This window comes from Nomascus leucogenys, chromosome 7b (assembly GCF_006542625.1).
Source record: "Nomascus leucogenys isolate Asia chromosome 7b, Asia_NLE_v1, whole genome shotgun sequence".
Taxonomy (NCBI): Eukaryota; Metazoa; Chordata; class Mammalia; order Primates; family Hylobatidae; genus Nomascus; species Nomascus leucogenys.
Window position 1 is genome coordinate 60,503,140 of NC_044387.1, and position 22,236 is coordinate 60,525,375.

Below are 22,236 nucleotides of genomic sequence, written 5' to 3' on the forward strand. Positions count from 1 at the left end.
GCACCTTGCATTTATAAACCAACAATCATGATCAACATCAAAAATCTGTCGTTAATGAGAAATCAGATCCAGTGCAGCCCGCCAGCATTTGAGCTTGTCTGGCTAGCAGCATCAGATTACCTGGCTGTATCTCAGGGAGAAGGCTTCACCAGAGTGCTTTTGGAGTTGTAAGAAAGAGCCCTGTGGATTTTCAAAGGCAAAAACTCTGTATTCCACCCTATACATAGAGAGGAAATATTATTTTCTAGCATGAAAGTAGATGAAGATTTCTTCCCAAGAGGGAAGTCTAGACCTCTCTGCCAACTTGCTTATTTAGTACTTCCCTGTGAAGCATCCTATGAAGGGAGCAGTATCTCCTTCCTACAACAAGTCCTCTTGGGACCAGAAATGAGGTTAACACTATGGCTATGTTCATTTGCCAAAGGCTCCCAATCCTGTTCATCTGCACAGCTCCCTGCAGAACAGGCAGATAAATAAGCAATAAATAGACTTAGCTCACCTAACAGCTGCTGAAATGGATATATGTAAGGCATGGCCAGGAAGAAATCAGCTTTATTTTTATATGCATCTGGTCAAATCAATCTCATTCATTTAAAGTCTTTTTTTTTTTTTTTTTTGAGACAGAGTCTTGATCTATTGCCCAGGCGAGAGTGCAGTGGCATGATCTCGGCTCACTGCAACCTCCACCTTCCAGGTTCCAGCAATTCTCATGTCTCAGCCTCCCGAGCAGCTGGGATTACAGGTGTGCGCTACCATGGCCAGCTGATTTTTTGTATTTTTAGTACAAACAGGGTTTTGCTATGTTGGCCAGGATGGTCTTGAACTCCTGGCCTCAAGTGATTGGCCCACCTTGGCCTCCTAAAGTGCTGGGATTACAGGTGTGAGCCACTGCACCCAGTTTATAGTCATATTTTGAACAAAGCGTTGGTGAGACAGCAAAGGAGAAGGTTCCAGGCCCTAAGTTAGATTGGTGCTTGGCAGCTGGACACGGTGGCTCACATCTGTAATCCCAGCACTTTGGGAGGCTGAGGTGGGTGGATCACTCGAGGTCAGGAGTTGGAGACCAGCCTGGCCAACATGGGGAGACCCCGTCTCTACTAAAAATACAAAAATTAGCTGGGTGTGGTGGCCCACACCTGTAATCCCAGCTACTCAGGAGGCTTAGGCATGTGAATCACTTGGACCCAAGAGGTGGAGATTGCAGTGAGCTGAGATCGCTCCACTGCACTCCAGCCTGGATGACAGAGTGAGACTTTGTCTCAAAAAAAAAAAAAAAAAAAAAAAAAGATTGGTGCTTGGGGCATGATAGTAAGTACTTGGCTGGTTCCTTCTATCAGTGGTGGAGGAATGGGCATGTCTGTAGCTTTGGGACTTCTTTTATGTGGAGTAAAAAGGAACAACCTTTACCTCACACCAAAGGGGCCTCTATGTCCACCCTCTTGGGTATCATATCATGTTTTGTGGAAAGGACACTTGGTGTCAGAAGACTTTGGTGTGAGTCCTGATTCAAAACATTTTTACTGCGTCCTCTTAGAAAGTCCACCTCGTATCTCTGAATCTCACTTTCCTCATCTGTAAAATCATGATAATACTAGTAATACTTATCCCATAGGGTCTTTGTCATGACAAAATGGGGTCACATATAGAAAGCACCTTATACAGTGCCTGGCACAAAGTAGGATTCAACTATTCAACTAATATTGGTTACTGCCTGCCTGTGAGCATGCATGTGTGAACACACAAGTGAGCAGAATTATCAGCCTGTACTCCACCACAAAGGAGATGCCTGGACTGTGGATTCAGGAATTCCTCATGAAAATCACAACTCTTTGCTTAAATTAAAATATTTCACTTGGTTGGGTGCAGTGGCCCATGCCTGTAATCCCACCACTTTGGGAGGCTGAGGGGGGTAGATCACCTGAGCTCGGGAGTTCGAGACTAGCCTGGGCAACATGGCAAAACCCCACCTCTACCAAAAATACAAAAAATTAGCCAGAGGTGGTGGTGCACACCTATTGGTACCAGCTACTTGGGAGGCTGAGGTGGGAGGATTGCTTGAGACTGGGAGGCAGAGGTTGCAGTGAGCCGACATTATGCCACTGCACTCCAGCTTGGATGACAGAGACCCCATCTCAGAAAAAAAAATTAAAGTAAATTAACATATTTCACTAAAAAAAATGTTCCTGAAATACAGGTTGGTTAACCTCTGGTACACTGAAAAAAACAAAAAACAGACCCTGTGTTGAATTTCCAGGCCTAGAGCTTCTCTTATAATCCTCTTTTATTTTCATTTTCCTGTTCATTATCGTCATCATTTTCAGAGTGTAGATAATGGACAGACTGAAAAGAAAGAATTCAATTTCAGGTGTTGATTGTTGAAGATGACCCGAAGGCACAGTGGTTAAGAGCCTTAACTGCTCTGCCTTGGAGACCTGCTTTTCCTTTCTGTAATCTTGAAGGTGATAGTAGTGGCCTCACTGAGTTACTGGGAGGACTGAATGAGACAATGCATGAAGAGCATCTAGCACAGCACCAGCCCGGAGTGCGTGGTCTATAAACATGAGCTACATGATTAGCAGTCAAACCAAACCTCTGTGTCAAGTGTCTTAGCCTCTTGTCTACAGGTTGTCTAGGAAAGCAGCTCTTATCTATTTGTCCACTTGGCATTTCAAACAGCTTATGGAAGTGTTTTGTTTAGGTTAAAGTGTACATATCAGGGCCAGGCGTGGTGGCTCAACCCTGTAATCCCAGTTCTTCGGGAGGCTGAGGCAGGTGGATCACCTGAGGTCAGGAGTTTGAGACTACCCTTACCAACATGGCAAAAACTCGTCTCTACTAAAAATACTAAAATTAGCCAGGCGTGGTGGTGCATGCCTGTAATCCCAGCTACTTGGGAGGCTGAGGCAGGATAACCACTGGAACCTGGGAGGCAGAGGTTACAGTGAGCTGAGATCACACCATTGCACCTCTAGCCTGGGCAACAAGAGCGAAACTCCATCTCAAAAAAAAAAAAAAAAAAAAAAAAAAGAGTACATGTCAATACCAATGATTTTTGAAACAAATGAATACCATGAATTGGTACCTGAATTTCATATTGGGTTATTATTCAAGTAGTCTTCTCATTACCCCAAATAACTAAGATTTGGTCACCCTGGGCTTGCTTGCAAACAAACTAACAAACAACAATAAACAAGATGAAAACCTGCAGAGTACAGGGACTTGGTTTTGTACAAATGAAACCTTCTCTTATCTCCTGTGCTTTCTTCCTTTTGGTGAGAAAAATCACGTCCTTGCAATGAAATCAACAACCTGGTTTGTTTTAAAAGAGTAGTCTTAAGTAGCATTTATGATTGTTTGTTACCACCCCTTTAAAGAGTTGTCGTTAAGCTGTGTGCAGCTTGAAATGACGCTTTGGCCTAATTCACCCTGGCCATGAAAGCCTTGGAGTTAATCATAGTGTCAGTTTCATTTCACATGACACATGTCCTTTGCCATTTCTACCCGTCCTTTAAACAGAAGTTGTAGCTTCAGTGCTTGTTACGGGCTGCCAAGGAGAGCAAGTCGTTGCCAGGAAAATTTTTAAGCCATTTCAAGGATGCAGGGATGGACATTCTTGAGGAACCTCCAAATCCTGGCAATTTTCCTACAGATTAAATACACATAATCTGATTCTGCTTATGCTAACAAGCAACATGACTGAGGGACTGCAAGCTATAACTGAACAGTAAAGTTTGCAGGCAGCTCACTGGCTCCCAAGAAGAACTGGCATTCTCAGGCCAAGCTAAGGAGAGCAACAATGATGGCACAAAGAATCCCAATTATATCCTCTAGAGAACAGTCAGAGATGTTTGGCTTTGGGAAGAACACATTCAGGGGTCATATAAAAACTACTAAAGTGTTTGTAGGGCTACCATGTAAAAGAGTCTGACATGGGACACAGGGAAAAAAGGGAGACAATTAGGACCAAGGGCTGAATATTTCAGGGAAACTCATTTGGGCTCATTATAAAGAAACTTCTAGGCCGGGGCAGTGGCTCACACCTGTAATCCTAGCACTTTGGGGCGCCGAGGCGGGCGGATCCCCTGAGGTCAGGAGTTCAAGATCAGCCTGGCCAACATGGTGAAACCCTGTCTCTACAAAAATACAACGATTAGCCATGCATGATGGCAGGTGCCTGTAATCCCAGCTATTCGGGAGGCTGAGGTGGGAGAATTGCTTGAACCTGGGAGGCAGAGGTTGCAGTGAGCCGAGATCTCGCCGTTGCACTCCAGCTTGGGAGACTGAGCGAGACTCCGTCTCAAAAAAAAAACAAAAAACAACGAAAAAGAACTTTCTAGTCATCGGAGCCCAGAAGCTAATTTTGTAATGTCTATTTCATTTGTCTATTTGTCTGGACCTTTGTGGATAATGTAAGCTCCACACCAATGGAGGTTTCCAAGAAGAGGTTCAATGAGCAGATGGAAGAGAAGGCTCAAACTCTAAGAGGATTATTTGATTGTTTTTTTAAAAAACCAGCTTTGTTAATATATAATTTATATACAGAGTGTAAATATATGTACTCCTTTATATATATTTACCTTTTGAAGTAGATAATTCAGTGGCCTTTCAACCACTGAATATCACAAATACACACAAAATTCAGCAACCATCACCATCATCTAATTTTAGAACACCCGCCTTAGAACATTTTAATCAGCCCAAAATGAGACCGCAATGAGATCCCATACCTATTAGCACACACTCCTCATCCCCCTACCCCAGCCCTAGGGAACCACTAATCTACTTTCTATCTCTGTGGATTTCCTACATTTTGGATATTTCATATAAATGGAGTCATACATTCTTTCACTTAGCATAGTGTCTACAATTCTCATCCATGTTGTAGCATATGTCAGTACTTCATTCCTTTTTATTATCAAATAATAGGGATTCTGATTTTATAGGTCTTTTCCAACGCTGAGATGTCATGCCCTAGGCTTAGGACTTTATTTTCCTTCTTCCTTTCACATCATAAAAGGGCTCCCGGCTGGGCGTGGTGGCTCACGCCTGTAATCCCAACACTTTGGGAGGCCGAGGCGGGTGGATCACCTGAGGCCAGAAGTTCGACATCAGCCTGACTGACATAGTGAAAACCCATCTCTACTAAAAATACAAAAAAATGAGCCGGGTGTGGTGGCACATGCCTGTAACCCCAGCTACTTGGGAGGCTGAGGCAGGAGAATCGCTTGAACCCAGGAGGCAGGGGTTGAGGTGAGCTGAGATCTCGCCATTGCACTCCAGCCTGGGCATCAAGAGGGAAAATTCATCTCAAAAAAAAAAAAAAAAAAAAAAAAAAGGGCTCCTTCATCTTCTCCACTGTGCAGAGTAATTTAAATTTTTACTATTATTTCAAATAATGCTATCTTTAATTGTCCAGAACGAGAAAACTGAAGGACGAAAAAAGGAGCTATAAAACAGCAACCCCTCGGTATGGTATACTATTTCCATACCATTTCTCCTCTTCAAAGCACTTTCCATTTCTTAGACTGCCAAAGCCACAGAGTGAGGCTGTTTAGATTTTGAGTTTCAAGTCATAACCCTGAGGCCGATGGCAGAGGACCCATGGTCATTCGGATGAAGCAGCCTTTATCTGAGGCAGAATAACACCTTTTACTGCTCTCCTCCGTCCCAGGGCCCTGAGGCATAGATCTGCCCCAGCAGCTCCGGGTAATACTTACATATCGTAGATGCAGTTTGGAGTGAAGGAGTGATTTGCCTTGTGTCCCAAGGAGGCACAGTACTTGGATACATGATTATAGGGCTCAGGCACATCAATGACCGTTTCTTCATCGAGGGAGAGGGTGTTCCCATTAAGGGCCCAGTCCCTGCTGTCAACCTGCAGAAAACAAGAAAGCGAGCCTTAGAGAGGACCTTTCTCCCCAAAGTTCAAAGGACATCAGAGATATTAACTCATTTATCTTATTATTATTTTTGTTTTTGAGACAGGGTCTCACTCCGTCACCTAGGCTGGAGTGCAAGCGGCGTGATCTTGGCTCACCACAACCTCTGCCTCCCAGGTTCAAGCAACTTTTGTGCCTCAGCCTCCTGAGTAGCTGGAATTACAGGTGTGCACCACCACGCCTGGCTAGTTTTTGTATTTTTTGTAGAGACGGGATTTCACCATGTTGGCCAGGCTGGTCTCAAACTCCTGACCTCAGGTGATTTGCCCACCTCAGCCTCCCAAAGTGTTGGGATTACAGGTGTGAGCCACCGCACTCAGCCAAAACTTCAAGGTTGGAGCACTACAAAATGAAATGAAATAAAACAAAACAAAAGGCATGTCTCCACATACTGAGAGTGCAAATGACATGTGTGGTCAGTGCCAGGCAGCTCGACTTACTATTTATTCATTTTTCCTTGTTCTATATGAAAAAAAAGGATTTCAAGTCCCTGATGAATACACACACAAATATAACTAGATAACTTGAATTAAAAGTAGATAAAGAAGAGGAGGCAAAAGAAAAAAAACAAAGTAAGAACACAAATGGAACCAGAAATGTAAGGGATGCAAGAATGTACTCTAGGAAAGTCCTCCACCTTTGTTACAGGTGGGAAATCATTGTGACCAGGAGGCAGCCATCGACTACCAGCATGCCTTCTTATCTACAGCAGTGTAACCATCAGGCTTCTCTTCTCCAAACCACTCCTGACCAACTCACCCCAGGAGCTGGTGATGACAGCAGCCCAGCCTTTTGAAGCCAACAGGATGACACTTTCATACAAAACTGTTGACTCTCAAGGTATACCATTTCCCCCACTGTTAAATTGTAATTGTGCTTTTATTCATATGTGATAGTCCCTCAACTGATGTTTACTAAGCGGTACCATGTGCCAGGCACTGTTCCAGGTGCAGGGGATACAGCAGTGATCAAAAGTGGAAAAAAAGCTTCATGGACCTTAATATTCAAAACCAGTCATGTGATACCGATATGTGGCACTTGGTACCATCTACCTTATGCTGCCATTAGTTGTGTATTTTTCTTATCTCCCCAACAGAATCTAAATTTCATCAGGGCAAGAAAGGCGTCACATTCATTTATACAATACAGCATATTGAGGTTCAGCACAAAGCCAGATTCTGCAGTTTGAAATCCTACTTGAACTCTGCTATTTGCTGTATTTTTGACTTTAAGCAAGTTGTGTAATCTCTCTAGGCTTCCGTTTCCCTATCTGTAAAATGGGTAAGTAAATAATATATCAGTATCCCAAAGTCACCTTTTGTATGCTGAATTTCTCTGGATTGCTGACAGAAGTCTGGCCTTTGCATGGGACATAGTCTGACAGACCACAGTGCAGTTTGAATACGTCGCCCTCTTTTGCCTGTGCAACTGCTTTGAAAGTGTAATAACTTTATTATTTCACAGCATTTTCTCTCTTACTGTTCCATAGGAATAAATGCAAAGGTGAACATAAATGTGGAATATTAGCCATAAGCTTAAGGTCCCATACACGTAATATAAGTCAGACAAGGAAGGAGCGCATAAGCTGTTCTAAAAACATCGAACTTTTGCCCTTAGGCAGACACTTAGGGAAATTAACTGTAAAGTGAAGAAACAAAAACAGAAAACATATATGAAGCCTTTGAAGTATATCAAAGGTTGTATCTTAAAGGCAAGACGTGATTCAACTCTTTAACATTTTGTTTTTAATTTTTTTGACAAAAGAACTCTTCCTGACAAAATGTAGGCTATAGTATGGCATGGCTTTTGCACAAGAAGATGTAGGGGGCCTTCCTATAGAGCACCCCACCCAAGGTCATGAGTTAGTTATTTACAGAGTCTGATTGGACCTCAATTTTTAAGACATCGGTATAGTCTAATATACCAATTACTGTCTTATTGACAGCATCACCTCAATCTCTATAAAATAGCTGTGGAACTTTAAAAAAAAATCGTATTAAGGCTTAAAATAAAGAGGAGGAAAATGTCCAATCAATTTTACAAAAAAGCCAATCTGTTTCTTTAACTTTCTAGTGAGTACTAAGGTAAAGGGATTTTGTTTGAAGCAAAGCCTTTTAACCAACAAAGTTGATTTTCCACTGTCAGCCCCACTCACCTCTTGGTGTGTAATTCGAACTCCATTATAAAAAGACATAACAGTATTAGGTCCCACAGCTACCTTTGAAAAAAGTCCTTCTCCAGCACTGGAAATGAGAGATTCAGCAACATAAACCCTAAATTGAAAAAAGAATTCAATAGTGACCTTTTCAGCTTAATATGTCATTGCTTACATCAACTGCCAAAATATCATTAAGGCTACTGAATCCAAAATGTCAATTCATAACTCAACTAAGAAGGGAGGGAGGAAGAAAAAGTTAAACCACAATATTTTGGCATTGGAAATTAAACAAATGGTAGTTACGTCTCTTTTAAGAGTGGTGTTTAAAATTTGCTTTCTAATATAGAAATTATCATTATATTTTCATAAAGATGCTCAGTGCTTGATATGAGGTATTTTTTGGAAGAATTTTATGTTTTTAGTTGATGACAATTTTCACTGTCTTACTGGACAAGTAAACATTTTTTCAAAGTTAATTAAAGCTATATCTAAGTTTGTCAGTGTTAGATGGGAGGGAAAGGAGGCTGTTTTAGTTTAGCCTCAAGATGTATCTTCTTTATGAAACAGTGACAAACAATTAATAAGATATATCCAATAAGCATTTCCCAGCAAAAGAGTTCATAACAGGGGTCAGTTAACTATGGCCTGAGGGTCCAATCTGGCTGCTGCTCGTTTTTGTAAGTAAAGTTTTACTGGGACACAGCCATACCCATTTGCTTCGTATTGCCTGTGACTGCTTTAGCTCTACAAAGGCAGAATTGAGTAGTTGCAACAGATATTATATGGCTTGCAAAGCCTAAAATATTTACTATGTGGCCCTTTACAGAAAAAGTTTGCCAACCACTGGTTTATAAGTAAACAGCTGGTCAGGCGTGGTAGCTCATGCCTGTAATGCCAGCACTTTGGGAGGCTGAGGCGGGTGGATCACCTGAGGTCAGGAGTTCAAGAGCACCCTGGCCAACATGGTGAAACCCCATCTCTACTAAAAATACAAAAATTAGCTGGGTGTGGTGGCGGGTGCCTGTAATCCCAGTTACTCAGGAGGCTGAGGCAGGAGAATTGCTTGAACCCAGGCAGCGGAGATTGCAGTGAGCTGAAATCGCACCATTGCACTCCAGCCTGGACAAGAGCAAGACTCTGTCTTTAAAAAAAATAAAGAAAAAGTGCTCATAATTATGGAACTGGATTTAATCAGACACTGGGATGGAATGACCCTACAGGAACTGATCATCTGTAATTTTAGTTACATGGCTCTTATGCTTATTCATGAACTGGAAGACTGATTTATTGCTTTCAACTCTTTACTTCTTCCCTGTGATAGAATTATATACATCCTGCCACTTTGCCACGTGACCTTGTAGTGCCTCCCTCAGGGTGGGTGGAGGATACATCCTGCCCCACTGACTTCTCGCTTGGCCATCTGATCTGTTTTGCTGGTAGAACACGGGCAGAAGTGGCTGCAGGCAAGTCTCAGGTATGAAGGGCTGAGGCAAATTTCTGCTGGCCTCCTCCAGACTTTTCACTGTCTCCACTAGAAGAATATGCCCTAGGGGGCTGTTGCTCCCTGTTTCTTTTGTAAAGAAAACATGTGAAACAGACTTGAACCCAACTTGAAACCTGGAGTCCAGCCTAGGCCAGCTGAGCTTAGCTGATTCCAGTCAAAAGTGGCTGAACCTCAGCCAACCTACAGAACTATGAGTGTAAAACAAAATGTTTGACTCTGTAAACCACTGAAAGTTCTGAGGGCATCATTATGCAGCCTCATCACAACAATAATAACAGATAAGACTAACACGTGTGGCTACGGTCTTGTGTTTCGGAGCTAACAAAGAAGCTAAACCCCTCCCTTTGTAACTGGGCCAGAGCCTCATGTCAAAAAAGAGTCCATTCATCATTGTGACATTGTGGGGTCAGCCCTGTCAGTTGAATGGAGGAAGAGGCCTATTTCTCAGATGGGAACAGAAAGTGAATGGGAGGTAAGCCATGCTTACAAAACACGAGGCAAAGAGAAAATCAATTTCAGATAGTATGCTTATTCATAAACAGATCTGCTGCTAAGGAATAAGAAGAATCCCAGAGAGGGTACCAGAAAAAGCCATACCAAGACTCAAGAGCTAGAGTTTAGCCATCTTCATAAATAAGACATGAAGTGGAACAGGATGTGACCCTCTGGGGATGGGCTTACAAACCAGAAACTTGTCATTTGTAAGCTAGAATGTTTTTAGGCCTCTTATACTTTCTTTGTTTCACTCTTGTCTTCTGTTTGTGAAAAAAGAAATTGTCTTGTGTTCCAGAACACCTCAGCTGGACTAAGATGAAATGGAGGCACCCTGTGCGCACAGGCTAGAGCTTTAAAGAGCATGAAATGTTCCCCTAGAGGGCCAGCATGTGACTGCAGCACAGACCCTAAGAAAGGGAATGCTCAGCCACGACACAGCTGGCTGCCTGGCCCAGCTGCTCTTTTTTTTTTTCTTTTTAGATGGAGTCTCGCTCTGTTGCCCAGGCTGGAGTGCAGTGGTGTGATCTCGGCTCACCGTAACCTCTGCCTCCCAGATTGAAGCAATTCTTGTTCCTCAGCCTCCCGAGTAGCTGGGATTACAGGCATATGCCATGACACCCAGCTAATTTTTGTATTTTTAGTAGAGATGGGGTTTCACCACGTTGGCCAGGCTGGTCTTGAACTCCTGACCTCAAGTGATCCACCCGCCTTGGCCTCCCAAAGTGCTGGGATTACAGGCATGAGCCACCATGCCCGGCCTCAACTGCTCTTTCTACCTGGAGGTTTTACTCTAGGACAGACACACAAGCTGTTCTGTGATTTATGGGTGAGGAAACTCTCTTACAGGGTCAGATTCTACATAAGAATAAAAGTATTCTTCCTCAGAATATAGAAATATTTATTTGAGGGTTTGCAAAGGAAAATGACACTTTAATGAGGAGCTTGGTCTGAGCTGGAACCCAGCCTGGGCAGAGAGCCACAGAGGCACATAAGTTCCTACCACTAGGCTTATTTAACCTCACATAAACACTGCAATTAAAACCACAAGGAGGAAATTACCTTTCTGATTCATAAGGATCTGGAAGAAGAGCATTGGTAGAAATGCAAGATGAAGTCGACTTATCAAAGTGGTACACTGAATCTGAAAAGCAAACAAAAATATCAGTACAGGTGCAGAGTTAGGGAAGAGCATTTATAACACTTCTCTCTATTCATGGGACAACAAAGAGTTAAAAAACCAAAAATCTTAATCAAGTTATACCAACTAGAATGAAGTTCTTCAACTTAAATGGATACATTTTAGATTTACTCTTCAGTTTTATTTTCAGGCCTTCATGAACAGCCATCAGATGCATCTCTTAACATTCCAATTCACTCTTGAATTTTCCTTATTAAAATGACTTAAAGGATGTTTGGGAATCAATCAAATGCTTTGTCATGAAATTCTGAGATCTCTTGGCTCAGATCAAATTGGAGGATGGTTTTAAATTTTTCTGGTGGTTTTCTTCATTACAGACACAGTCTACAGAATCCAGCAACTGAACCCTGGCAGTTGTCTCCTTCACTAAGAATAAAATTCTGCCTCACCAGAATTAAGGAGAACAGCACTGCTTTTGATAAAGCATTAACAAAATAATCTCCTTTCTATTACGGTGGTTTAGAAGCCAATTAGTAATTTAGTCTAGAAATCAAGGCACACAACCACCCTAGAATGAACACTGGCTCTCTGTGAAGGATTAGCCTTAGAGAATCCTCATACAGAGCACTGAAGATAGATGCTCTGAAGACTGATAGGTAAAGAAACAAGATTTAGAATCAGAGGGCTTACTCCTGCAAAGCAAATGATTATATACACTAAGGGAAAACTCACAATCCCATTAAGCAATGCTTCAGTAGTTACCAATGGTTACTAGGTCCTCTTTCTGTTTGTTTGTGAGTGGCTTTTTTTGTACAACCAAAACCGCAATGAATACCTCAAACTAAAAGTCAGAAACCAATCCAAATCAGTCAGTGTCTGCAACAGAAACAGACCATTTGAGTGTTTCAAAGAGAATTCAGTTCAGGGAATTGGTCATACAGGGTATGGAATGCTGACAAGCCAGATGGAGCCGTGAAAAGCCCAGACACTGGCAAGAGCAGGAAGCTGCCACTGGAGGCCAGAGGGACAGAGGGCACAGTGGTACTCCTGGATCTCTGGAGCTGGGGTAGTTGGAACTAGCCTGGGCCTCCTTCATGGGAGATGGAATCAGGAGGTGATGGGGCCACTGCTGGAGATGCTGGTTGACACAAAGAGGGTGTCTTCCTGCTGCCTTCTCCTGCTTTGTCCCCAGCCAGCCAGTGGCCTCCCTTTGGCCAAACTCAGACAGAAGTCAGATGCACAGGAGCCTGAAAAATACAGGCCGCAAGGGGCAGCAGCCCCTTGCAATAATAGCGGGCAGTGAAAGAATGATGAATGGATTGGATCTGAGAGCAAAGTGGTAACAGACCACCAAGCAATCCACGAAAAGAATTTAAACCACCCTCCCCCACTCTTTTTTTCTTTTGAGACAGTCTTGCTCTGTCACTCAGGCTGGAGGGCAATGGCGTGATCTCAGCTCACTGCAATCTCCACCTCCCGGGTTCAAGTGATTCCCCTGCCTTAGCCTCCCAAGCAGCTGGGATTACAGGTGCCTGTCACCAATGCCTGGCTAATTTTTGTATTTTCAGTAGAGATGGGGTTTCGCCCTCTTGGCCGGGCTGGTCTCAAACTCCTGACCTCTAGTGATCCACCAGGCTCAGCCTCCCAAAGTGCGGGTATTATAGGCGTGAGCTGCTGTGCCCAGCTGCCACTTTCTATAAATAACCAAAATTGTGCGTGGAATATATGTTCTATTGAGTGGAAATTTTCCTATGAACTTCCATCTAGCTCCTTAGACTAAAATTTTTATGACAAATTTACTGAGTGCCAACTACATGTACAACACTAGGGACTGTGTAGATACAAAAAGGATTAACCTCTGTTGCTGCTTTCAGAGAGTGCACACTATCTCTTCCGATGCCTACTGTCCCTTCTTCTGCTCCCTTAGACATGCCCAGGCTGCAGGCACATCCTTTACTTTTACAGATTTTACACATCCTTTGCTTTCCCTCCTTTTCTCTATAGTATGCTATGCCCTTTGACTAGAATTCATTTATTCAATGGACAAACATTCATTATAAAAAGTGAGTTAAGCCTTAAAGATTGAGTAGGAATTAGCCAAGGAAAAGCAGTTACTATGTGGAGTAGGGCTGACCAGGTGAGAAGCAGTGGCATAGGTGAGAAACTCCACAGGAAGTAAGTAGAGAACTAGAAGTAGTTTGTGGTTACAAAAGCACACAGAGAAAGGGAGAAGCTGGTGAGGCAACAGGTCAAGGAGTGTTTTACGTGAGATATTTGCATTAATTTCTCTCCTTCCCCAACCACTGGACCCTACAGTCACAGGACCCTGTACCCCCTAACCCAGTGGCTAGTCAGCAGGTCAATAATTATAACTGGAAGGGGCAGAGGAGAGACACAAACATGGCAGAACATTAGACTAAAGATCTGTCCATGGGATCTTCAGAGTGCCAGAGCAGCCACAGTTCCTGGCCCTTTTGAGGCTCAAACTATTCAACATTTCAAAACACCTGAGGTCTGCAGGAATCTTGCCAATAAATCCCCCCTTTCTTTTCTGCCTTAAGTTAATTTGAAGTGAATGTTTATTTGCAACCAGAAGTTTTGTTGTTGTTGTTGTTGTTGTTGCTTTTTTTTTTTTTTTTGAGACAGAGTCTCTGTGTCACCCAGGTTGGAGTGCAGTGGTGCTATCTTGGCTCACTGCAACCTCCACTTCCCGGGTTCAAGCGGTTCTTGTGCCTCAGCCTCCTGAGTAGCTGGGACTGCAGGCACTCACCACCACACCCAGCTAAAGCAACCAGAAATTCTAAAAAAATAATAATTGCCTTTAGAATTCTCACTTTCAACAATTTTTTTTTTTTTTTTTTAAAGACACGGTCTCCCTCCTGTCGCCCAGGCTGGAGTGCAGTGCACTCAACTCACTGCAGGTGATCCTCCCACCTCAGTCTCCCAAGTAGCTGAGATTACAGACACATGCTACCATGCCCAGCTAATTTTTTTTTTTGTATTTTTAGTAGAGACAGGATCTCACCATGCTGCCTAGGCTGATCTTGAACTTCTGGGCTCAAGTGATCCACCTGGCTCAGCCACCAAAAGTGCTAGGATTACAGCTGTGAGCCATCAGGCCTGGCCTACTGTTTCTTATTTATAGCAAGAAGAATGTAATAACAACAACTTTCATTACGGTGTTTTATGGTAGGTGCTAATATCCACATTTGGTAATGAGGAAACAGGTTCTGAAAAAATAAATAACTTGCCCAAGGACAATATAGTAAATGTTAGAGATGGGTCTCAAATTAGGTGATTCTTAAGTTCAGGCACCTGCCACTAAAAATGCTGCTACTTCTGAAGTTTTAAAACTGGCATCACCAATTGGGATCCTCCCTTGTTTTGAGCCTCCTCATTTCTAAATATTATGATAGTGTCTCCTTTCAGAACACAGATCAAGGGCATAGATATCAGAGTTTGTAGTTCAAAGATTACTGCTTCCTTTTTTTTCTTAAATAAACTTTTCGTTTTGGAGTAATTTCAAATATACGACATGCATCACTTAATGAAGGGGATACATTCTGAGAAATGTGTCGTGAGGTGAGTTGGTCATTATGCAAACATCAGAGAGTGTACTCACACAAACCTAGAAGGTATAGCCAACTACACATCTAGGCTATTAGTAAATGGTAGAGCCTATTGCTCCTAGGCTCCAAACCTGTACAGCATGTTACTGTGGGGAATACCATAGACAACAGTAACCTAATGGGAAGGATTTGTGTATCTAAACATATCTATACATAGAAAAGATGCAGTAAAAATACGATATAATCTTAGCTGGGTGCAGTAGTTTATGTCTGTAATCCCAGCACTATGAGAGTCTGAGGCAGGAAGATTGCTTGAGGCCAGGAGTTTGAGACCAGCCTGAGCAATACAGCAAGGCCCTGTTTCTACAAAAAATTTAAAAGTATTTAGCTGGGCATTGTGGTGCATGCCTGTAGTCTTAGCTACTGCGGAGGCTGAGGCAGGAGGATTGCTTGAGCCCAGGAGCTCAAGGCTGCAGTGGGCTATGATAACACCAGTCCACTGCAGTCTGGGCAACAGAGTGAAATCCTGTCCTTTAAAAAATAAAATGAAATAAAAAAAAAATATGGCATAATCTTATGGTACCACAGTTGTTATGGGCCCATGACTGTATATAGAAAAGTTGCAAAGAAAGCACAGAGCATCCTCGCTGTTTCTCCTAATGTTAACTTCTTACAGTGCATGGTACATTTGTCAAAATTAAGAAACCAACACAGATACATTACTATGTACAAAACTCTAGACTTTATTTAGATTTCACCAGTTTTTCCACTAATGTCCTTTTTCTCTTCCAGGATCCAATCCAGAATCCCACATTGCATTTAGACTGTCTCCATTTTTAACTTAAAAAAACAAAAAAGACATTTAAAGCAACCCAAATTGGACCTAAATATAAATGCTAAATTTTCCACTTTTGGACAAGCTTCCTTTGGAGACTCTTCTTCAGATCACAAATAACTAAATACTATTTAAGCCTATTAATGCCTAGATTTATTGTCTTTTCTATTTTTTTCTCTCTATAACCAAACCTGGATCAGAAATACATGCATATACTGTTTTCAGGGAATCAGACCAATTCAAATAGCTTTCTTAAGCTGTGCCACTCAAAATGCAATATGGTAATCCAACACTTTGCCTCTTTCCTATACTCTTGATTTTTCTTTGTATATTTTCCAGATTTTCTACACTTAGTAATTTTATACTCAGAAAAAATGTTTAGTGTGACATGTGTACTTCTAAAAGGAAAATAATACTTTTTTCAAATATGGATTCCATTGGGTTCACTCATACATTGTGCTCCACGCAAGATGTTGGGCTCGAGATGCCAATATGCATTTATATTTTCCAGTCACAGCTCAGGCTCAATCAACTTTACAGTTTAGAGATCTACTTGATTTGGTTCTTTATTATCATAGCACAGTTTTTTGGAGAGATAACCATTTGAAATCAATTGAATTACTGCTGTCGGCTGGACGCGGTGGCTCACGCTTGTAATCCCAGCACTTTGGGAGGCCGAGGCAGGCGGATCACGAGGTCAGGAGATCGAGACCACGGTGAAACCCCGTCTCTACTAAAAATACAAAAAAATTAGCCAGGCGTGGTGGGGGGCGCCTGTAGTCCCAGCTACTCGGAGAGGCTGAGGCAGGAGAATGGCGTGAACCCGGGAGGCGGAGGTTGCAGTGAGCCGAGATTGCGCCACTGCACTCCAGCCTGGGCGACAGAGCGAGACTCCGTCTCAAAATAAAAAAAAAAAACAAACGAATTACTGCTGTCATTTCTTTATTCCCTCCCTATATGAGGATTATATACCTAGGCCCTTTGTCACATGACTTTTCAGTATCTCCCACTAATGTGTATGGTGTAATTTCCCTGTCTCACTGATGTCTGGCTTGGCCATGTGACTTGCTTTGACCAGTGAAAAGTGAGTGAAAGTGCCACCATGTCAGTTCCAAGGTGAGGTTTCAAAAGGCATCACAGGTATCTGCTTATGCTCTGACACTTCTGTGATCCACTGTGGGAAAATCTTGCCCCACACTGCCATTGTCCCTTCAGATTAGGCCCCAGAATTAAGACAAAGAGAGCTGACTCAAACCTGACCAGAAGCCTCAAGTCTGGCCTGGCCCCCTTAGCCCAGCCTCAGCCAGCTGGAGTACAGCTGCTCGGCAGAGCTGTGGTGGCTGTCGTAAACCACTGGGGAGGTGCAGTGTCTGTTATGCAATAAAACCTGACTAATACACGATTGAAGAGAACTACCCAGAGAGGAAGAGAAAAGAAGCTTCTCTCAAATCAGCCCTAACAACCTGCTTTGGAATTGGAGCAACCCATCTGAAGCAGATTCAACTTACTTCCAGGCATCAGTTCAAAGTGAGGCCTCCCTTCTTCAGTGGACATAAGGGTGGCCAGTTTGCCTTCTATCATCTCTCCATCAATAAATTTCCCATAAAGTGCGGTCCTCTCATCAGGGTACACATAGGCTATCTTCTCTCCAGTCATCTCCCCATCTTCATTTACTTCTCCTACAAGGCTTCCTCCATCCTGATGGGAGAAACCAAAAACCAGAAAATATTATATATAGTATGTCTAGGACATGAGTTCCAAGAAATTTCTCCTCTGCACTCCCATTATTAATATAGCACCAGTAGCGATAATAACAGTTTAGGAACCCAGAGCTTTTCACCTGGGTAAGAAAAACATGATGCACAGCTCCTCATCCAGCTCCATACAAATATACTGCTAGAAAGTCATACACATTTGGGGCATGTATGCCTGATTTAGAGAGTGGGAGACTCCGTTGCAGTTTGTAATCCGGGACAAGTTACTCATACTCTATCTAATAAATAAATAATGTTTCTTTGATATTTGTAACATCAATTACCAATATTTAAAGGAAATGTAACTAAGTGTTATTTTTGGCCAAAATCAAATATGATGACGATCTTTAGCAAGACACTCCTACCCACTATTCATATGATCTCCCTTCTCAGTATTAAAATTTGGATTTCTGGTGTGTTAGGAAAATATTCAGTTCAAATGTACTTAAGAATTAATTTAGTGTACACAAGTAAAGAGAGCTATCTGCACTTCTTCAGAGGCAAACAAAAGGATGTCTGGACACTGCCTTTCTGAGACTCCTATACCATCACCTTTTTTGGAATTAGAAAAAAAAGTGAAAAAAGATTAACTAAATTCCACTCCCATCTCAATTCTTTCTTCCCACTCTATTTCCTGCTCCCTCTTGCCTCCTTTTAGCAGAGGAGCCCACTTAGCTTCATGCTTAACTCTTTCATTTACTTCATTCCTAAGGGTCATTGAGTACTTTAGGGCAGAGGCTATCATATAATTCTATATCTTGATAAGTGGTATGGACACAGTAGGTGATTCATAACTGGTTTTTAAATTGAACAGGGTTACCAAAAAGTAATGAATAATTTAAGCTAGGGTGCCAGAGATGTTTCTTTCTTTCTTTCTTTTTTTTTTTTTCCATCCAGAAGGTCCTCATAGCATAACTTTGAAAATTTAAGACCTTAGGGAGTTTGATTTAACAATAGTAATGCCATGACATCTTTTAAAAGCTTGGTTAATTTCCCCAACTTGAGGATCTAGGAACAGCTAGCTACTCAAAGTCAGTGATGTAGGATGACTTTTGAGTGATCCCAAATGCTGCCTTTTTTTTTTTTTTTTGCCTTCTAGGAAAAGGGCTGTAAATTTAAAAATGAATCATGGCACTTACATAGAAAGAAAAATACTTAGAAGCATTTTTAATGGATAGAAAGTGCACTAGGGATATAGTCATTGCTCTTTCTTCTCTTCAAGTTAATTCTTAATAATTGAGCATAAATGGAGATGATACTTCCTGCAAGATCTGCCTTCAGGCTTTTAGTGATGATTATTGAATGGAAGGGTATAAGAGCATTTGTGCTTCTTATACTCCATGACTAACGTAAGCCAACATTACTATTTATTTAAAACAGAAGTCTGTCTTTCCAGGGCCTCACACCTTTCCCCTTAAATGTTTAAATTTCTGGTTTCAGAGGGAGTGAATTTATTTGTCCAGAATGATAAAGTAGAACTTCTTTCATTTCCAAAAGGAGTTATACATTTTTAATTAAAAACCTTATATGTAAAACTTTTTCAAGGTAAATTTTTGAAAGAAATACTCTTTCCTCAGAGTGAGCTTACAAATATGGACTGTAGGGAAAATCATCACTTTTTTCTCCCCTTGTTCCTGCTTTGGCCCGTTACAGAAATTTCTTCCTCTGCTGTATCAGGTATCAGGGAGTGTGGGGGAAGAAACAGCTGCTTTCTCTCCTCTGCTCACTGGCTCCTCCTCGTGGGGGGAGAAATCGTTCATTTGACTGGTGAGCAGCCAGGGTCTGACACCTACTGACACCCATTTCTCTACTGGGTGGGGATTAAGAGGACAAAGGCTGCTTTTTTGCTCACCAACGCACCTTCCTAAGGCAGAGTCTTCTTTGAGATTTAATAAGATAATTAAGGCTAAAGGTTAAAATGTAGCTATATTTTTGGTTTTCAAAACGCAACCACATTGAGCGAGGCCAATCCATTCACCAATCTTGGCTCATCTTTAATCCCATCTAGGGACTTTAATTGACAATGTCACAAGTAAAATGACAGGTAATAGGAGAATCTGGTAATCCAACACTCATCTCTATGTAGAGAGTTCCACTTCCCCTGACTTCAAGATGCACTGTCACATCAGCAGCGCCCCAGCACTGGGCAGCAAGATGCCCACCCTGGCTATTCACGGGCCAGGTTTCAGTCCTCCTACCCTGGGCAGCACCTCCACCGCTTCTGATCTTTCTGCTTCTCTTCTCCTAAGCAGTACATGTTACAACTTTTGATCTATCACAGATCCTACCAAGAGGATATTTAACGCTTTAGCAATTCTTAGAAAACGTTTTACAACCTTCTTTTCTTATGCCCCATTCCTAGATTATAACTTATTTTTTAAGAACAATGATGTATAAGTGGATTTAGCTGGGATTGCTTTTCTTGTTATATATGTAACTGATCATTTCTTTTTATTAGCACTTTTTAATCATAAGGTTTCAGAGTAAAAAATGTATTTTCAGCTTGGCGCAGTGGCTCACACCTGTAATCCCAGCACTTTGGGAGGCCGAGGCAAGGAAATCACCTGAGGTCGGGAGTTTGAGCCCAGTGCCTGGCCAACATGGTGAAACCCCATCTTTACTAAAAATACAAAACATTAGCCGGGCGTGGTGGCGTGTGCCTGTAATCCCAGCTACTTGGGAGGCTGAGGCAGAAGAATCGCTTGAACTCAGGAGGCGGAGGTTGCAGTAAGCCGAGATGGCACCACTGCACTCCATCCTGGGCAACAGAGTGAGACTCTGTCTCAAAACAAAAAAAAAGTATTTTGACTTAAGTTATGAACAAAATAAAATATTAAGCAAAATATTCTCTGGCCAGGCACAGTGGCTCATGCCTGTAATTTCAGCATTTCAGGAGGCCAAGGCAGGTGGATTGCTTGAGCCCAGGAGTTCAAGAGTAGGTTTTAGAGAAACCCTGTCTCTAAAAAGAAAACATAAAAATATTAGCCAGATGTGGTGGCATATGCCTGTAATCCCAGCTACTAAGGAGGCTGAGGTGGGAAGATGACTTGAGTCTGGGAGGCGGAGGTTGTAGTGAGCCAAGATTGTGCCACTGCACTCCAGCCTGGGCAACAGAGCAAGACCCTGTCTCAATAAATAAAAAATAAAATAAAATAAAAATAGAGTGTTTTCTAAGGTCTATTCTCTGAAACATTTTCTGGAAATTCACTAACAACAGATGGGACATTTGAAATGCAAACAGATTAGAGCATTAATTTCCAACCATGGGTTCTGCCATATCTTTTTACTTTAATAGACTCCAGAAATATCATAAAATGCTATCAAATACTCAAAGGTAAGTTAATTTTAATCACCTTAATTTAAACAATATAAACCATAAAACACCTTAAAAAGCAGTTAGTGGAATTGTAAAATCAAGTGACAACAGTGCAGTAAGCTCCCCCAAATTAAAAATTGCTGGACTGGTTTTTACATATGAGAAACAGGGAATAAAACTAATAGCAACAATGAAATTTTCCACTATTTCCCTCTGAGTGCCAAAAGAATTAAAAGCAATATATTTTGCCTTTATTAGTGATACAATAAAACCAATTTGTCTCAATTTGTTTTAATCATGATTAATTACTCCTTTCCAAAACAACGCTGAAAAATAATTAATAATGGATTCAAGGGCCAACAATCTAAGCCAATAGTGAGTAACAGTGAGAGGGCATGCCTCATAAACTCTTGGCGTCAGCTGTGGTGACTCTCAGGTTTCACAGCTCCCAAGTTCTAACACAGAATACATTTTACTCTTCATTGTGAAGAGTCACAGTATGTTACTTTCCAGCAGGGTGAACAGTCACAGGGCTTACTGGGTAATATATCCAGCACACTCCATGCCGAATGTTATCTTTATACTGCCCCTTGAAGATCAGTCTCCCATCTGTGTCGTATTCCTGGGCTGGACCATTCAGCTCTCCGTCTACATACGTGCCCTGGAGAACTCCCCCATCTTCATAAGTGTAAACTCCCTGGCCCTGCAAGGCATCATCCACATAATACCCCTCCAGGGTGCTGTGAGGAAAGGAAAAACAAAAAGGAATAGTCAGACCATGACTCGACTCTCTTAGAAGAAAGGATCATATCCAAGGAACTGCATGCCCAGCTGTGTCAGCCCTGACATGGATTCAGCGCAGCCTCCTAAATTATCATCGACTGCTAGGAAGAGATGCTTCAGGGACGTGGGTAAGACTGAGAAGAAAGACGGAGAGTTAATACCTAATTTCATGGTTCCTGGGAATCCTTTTACTCTGCTGGAGAAAATGGAGAAGAAAAAAGCTACTGATGGAAACTGAGAACAAACTCACTTGAGTATGTTTCCAGGCGATAGAAATTCTGGTGTTACCTGTTCCACACGCAAACCATTCATGTCTAATTTCCCTCAAGAGTGCTCCAGAATTCACTGGTAGTTCTCAAGGGTCTTTCAGATGGCTTGTATATAGCAATCTCTCATGACACAAATGTGGCTTAAAGTGTGTCAATGTCTACACATTTGTTTCAAGTCACTAATGTATTATTTATCAGCGATAGCCATAATTGGTATCCAGTCAAATTAAATCCCTTCCATCTCCTTGGAAGACATATGGGGATTTATTTAAGTATATCTATATATCTATGTATGTATGTATATCTATGTATATACATGTGTATGTGTGTGTGTATACATATACATACATCCATGATCATGGCCAGTAGGGGCAAGTAAGGAAGACTGCAGGCTCCACCCTGCTAATATCATTAGCATCCTGATAGTTTGAGACCCATGGTCCTACACCAGAAGAAAGCTCACAGGGATGCTCATG

At 41.9% G+C, this 22,236-nt stretch overlaps 1 protein-coding gene across 2 annotated transcripts in view; it reads right to left on the bottom strand.

The window, feature by feature from the left end:
* Positions 1-22,236, bottom strand: part of SETD7 (SET domain containing 7, histone lysine methyltransferase) — a 61,585-nt gene that overhangs the window by 16,247 nt on the left and 23,102 nt on the right. For both annotated transcript variants that reach the window (XM_012508253.2, XM_012508252.2), the window contains exons 3-7: positions 21,247-21,448; positions 17,147-17,336; positions 11,156-11,237; positions 8,095-8,212; positions 5,718-5,875 (exon numbers count right to left, since the gene is read on the bottom strand). In XM_012508253.2, coding sequence (XP_012363707.1) covers positions 5,718-5,875; positions 8,095-8,212; positions 11,156-11,237; positions 17,147-17,336; positions 21,247-21,448 — 750 coding nt within the window. The remainder of the gene's footprint in view (positions 1-5,717; positions 5,876-8,094; positions 8,213-11,155; positions 11,238-17,146; positions 17,337-21,246; positions 21,449-22,236) is intronic.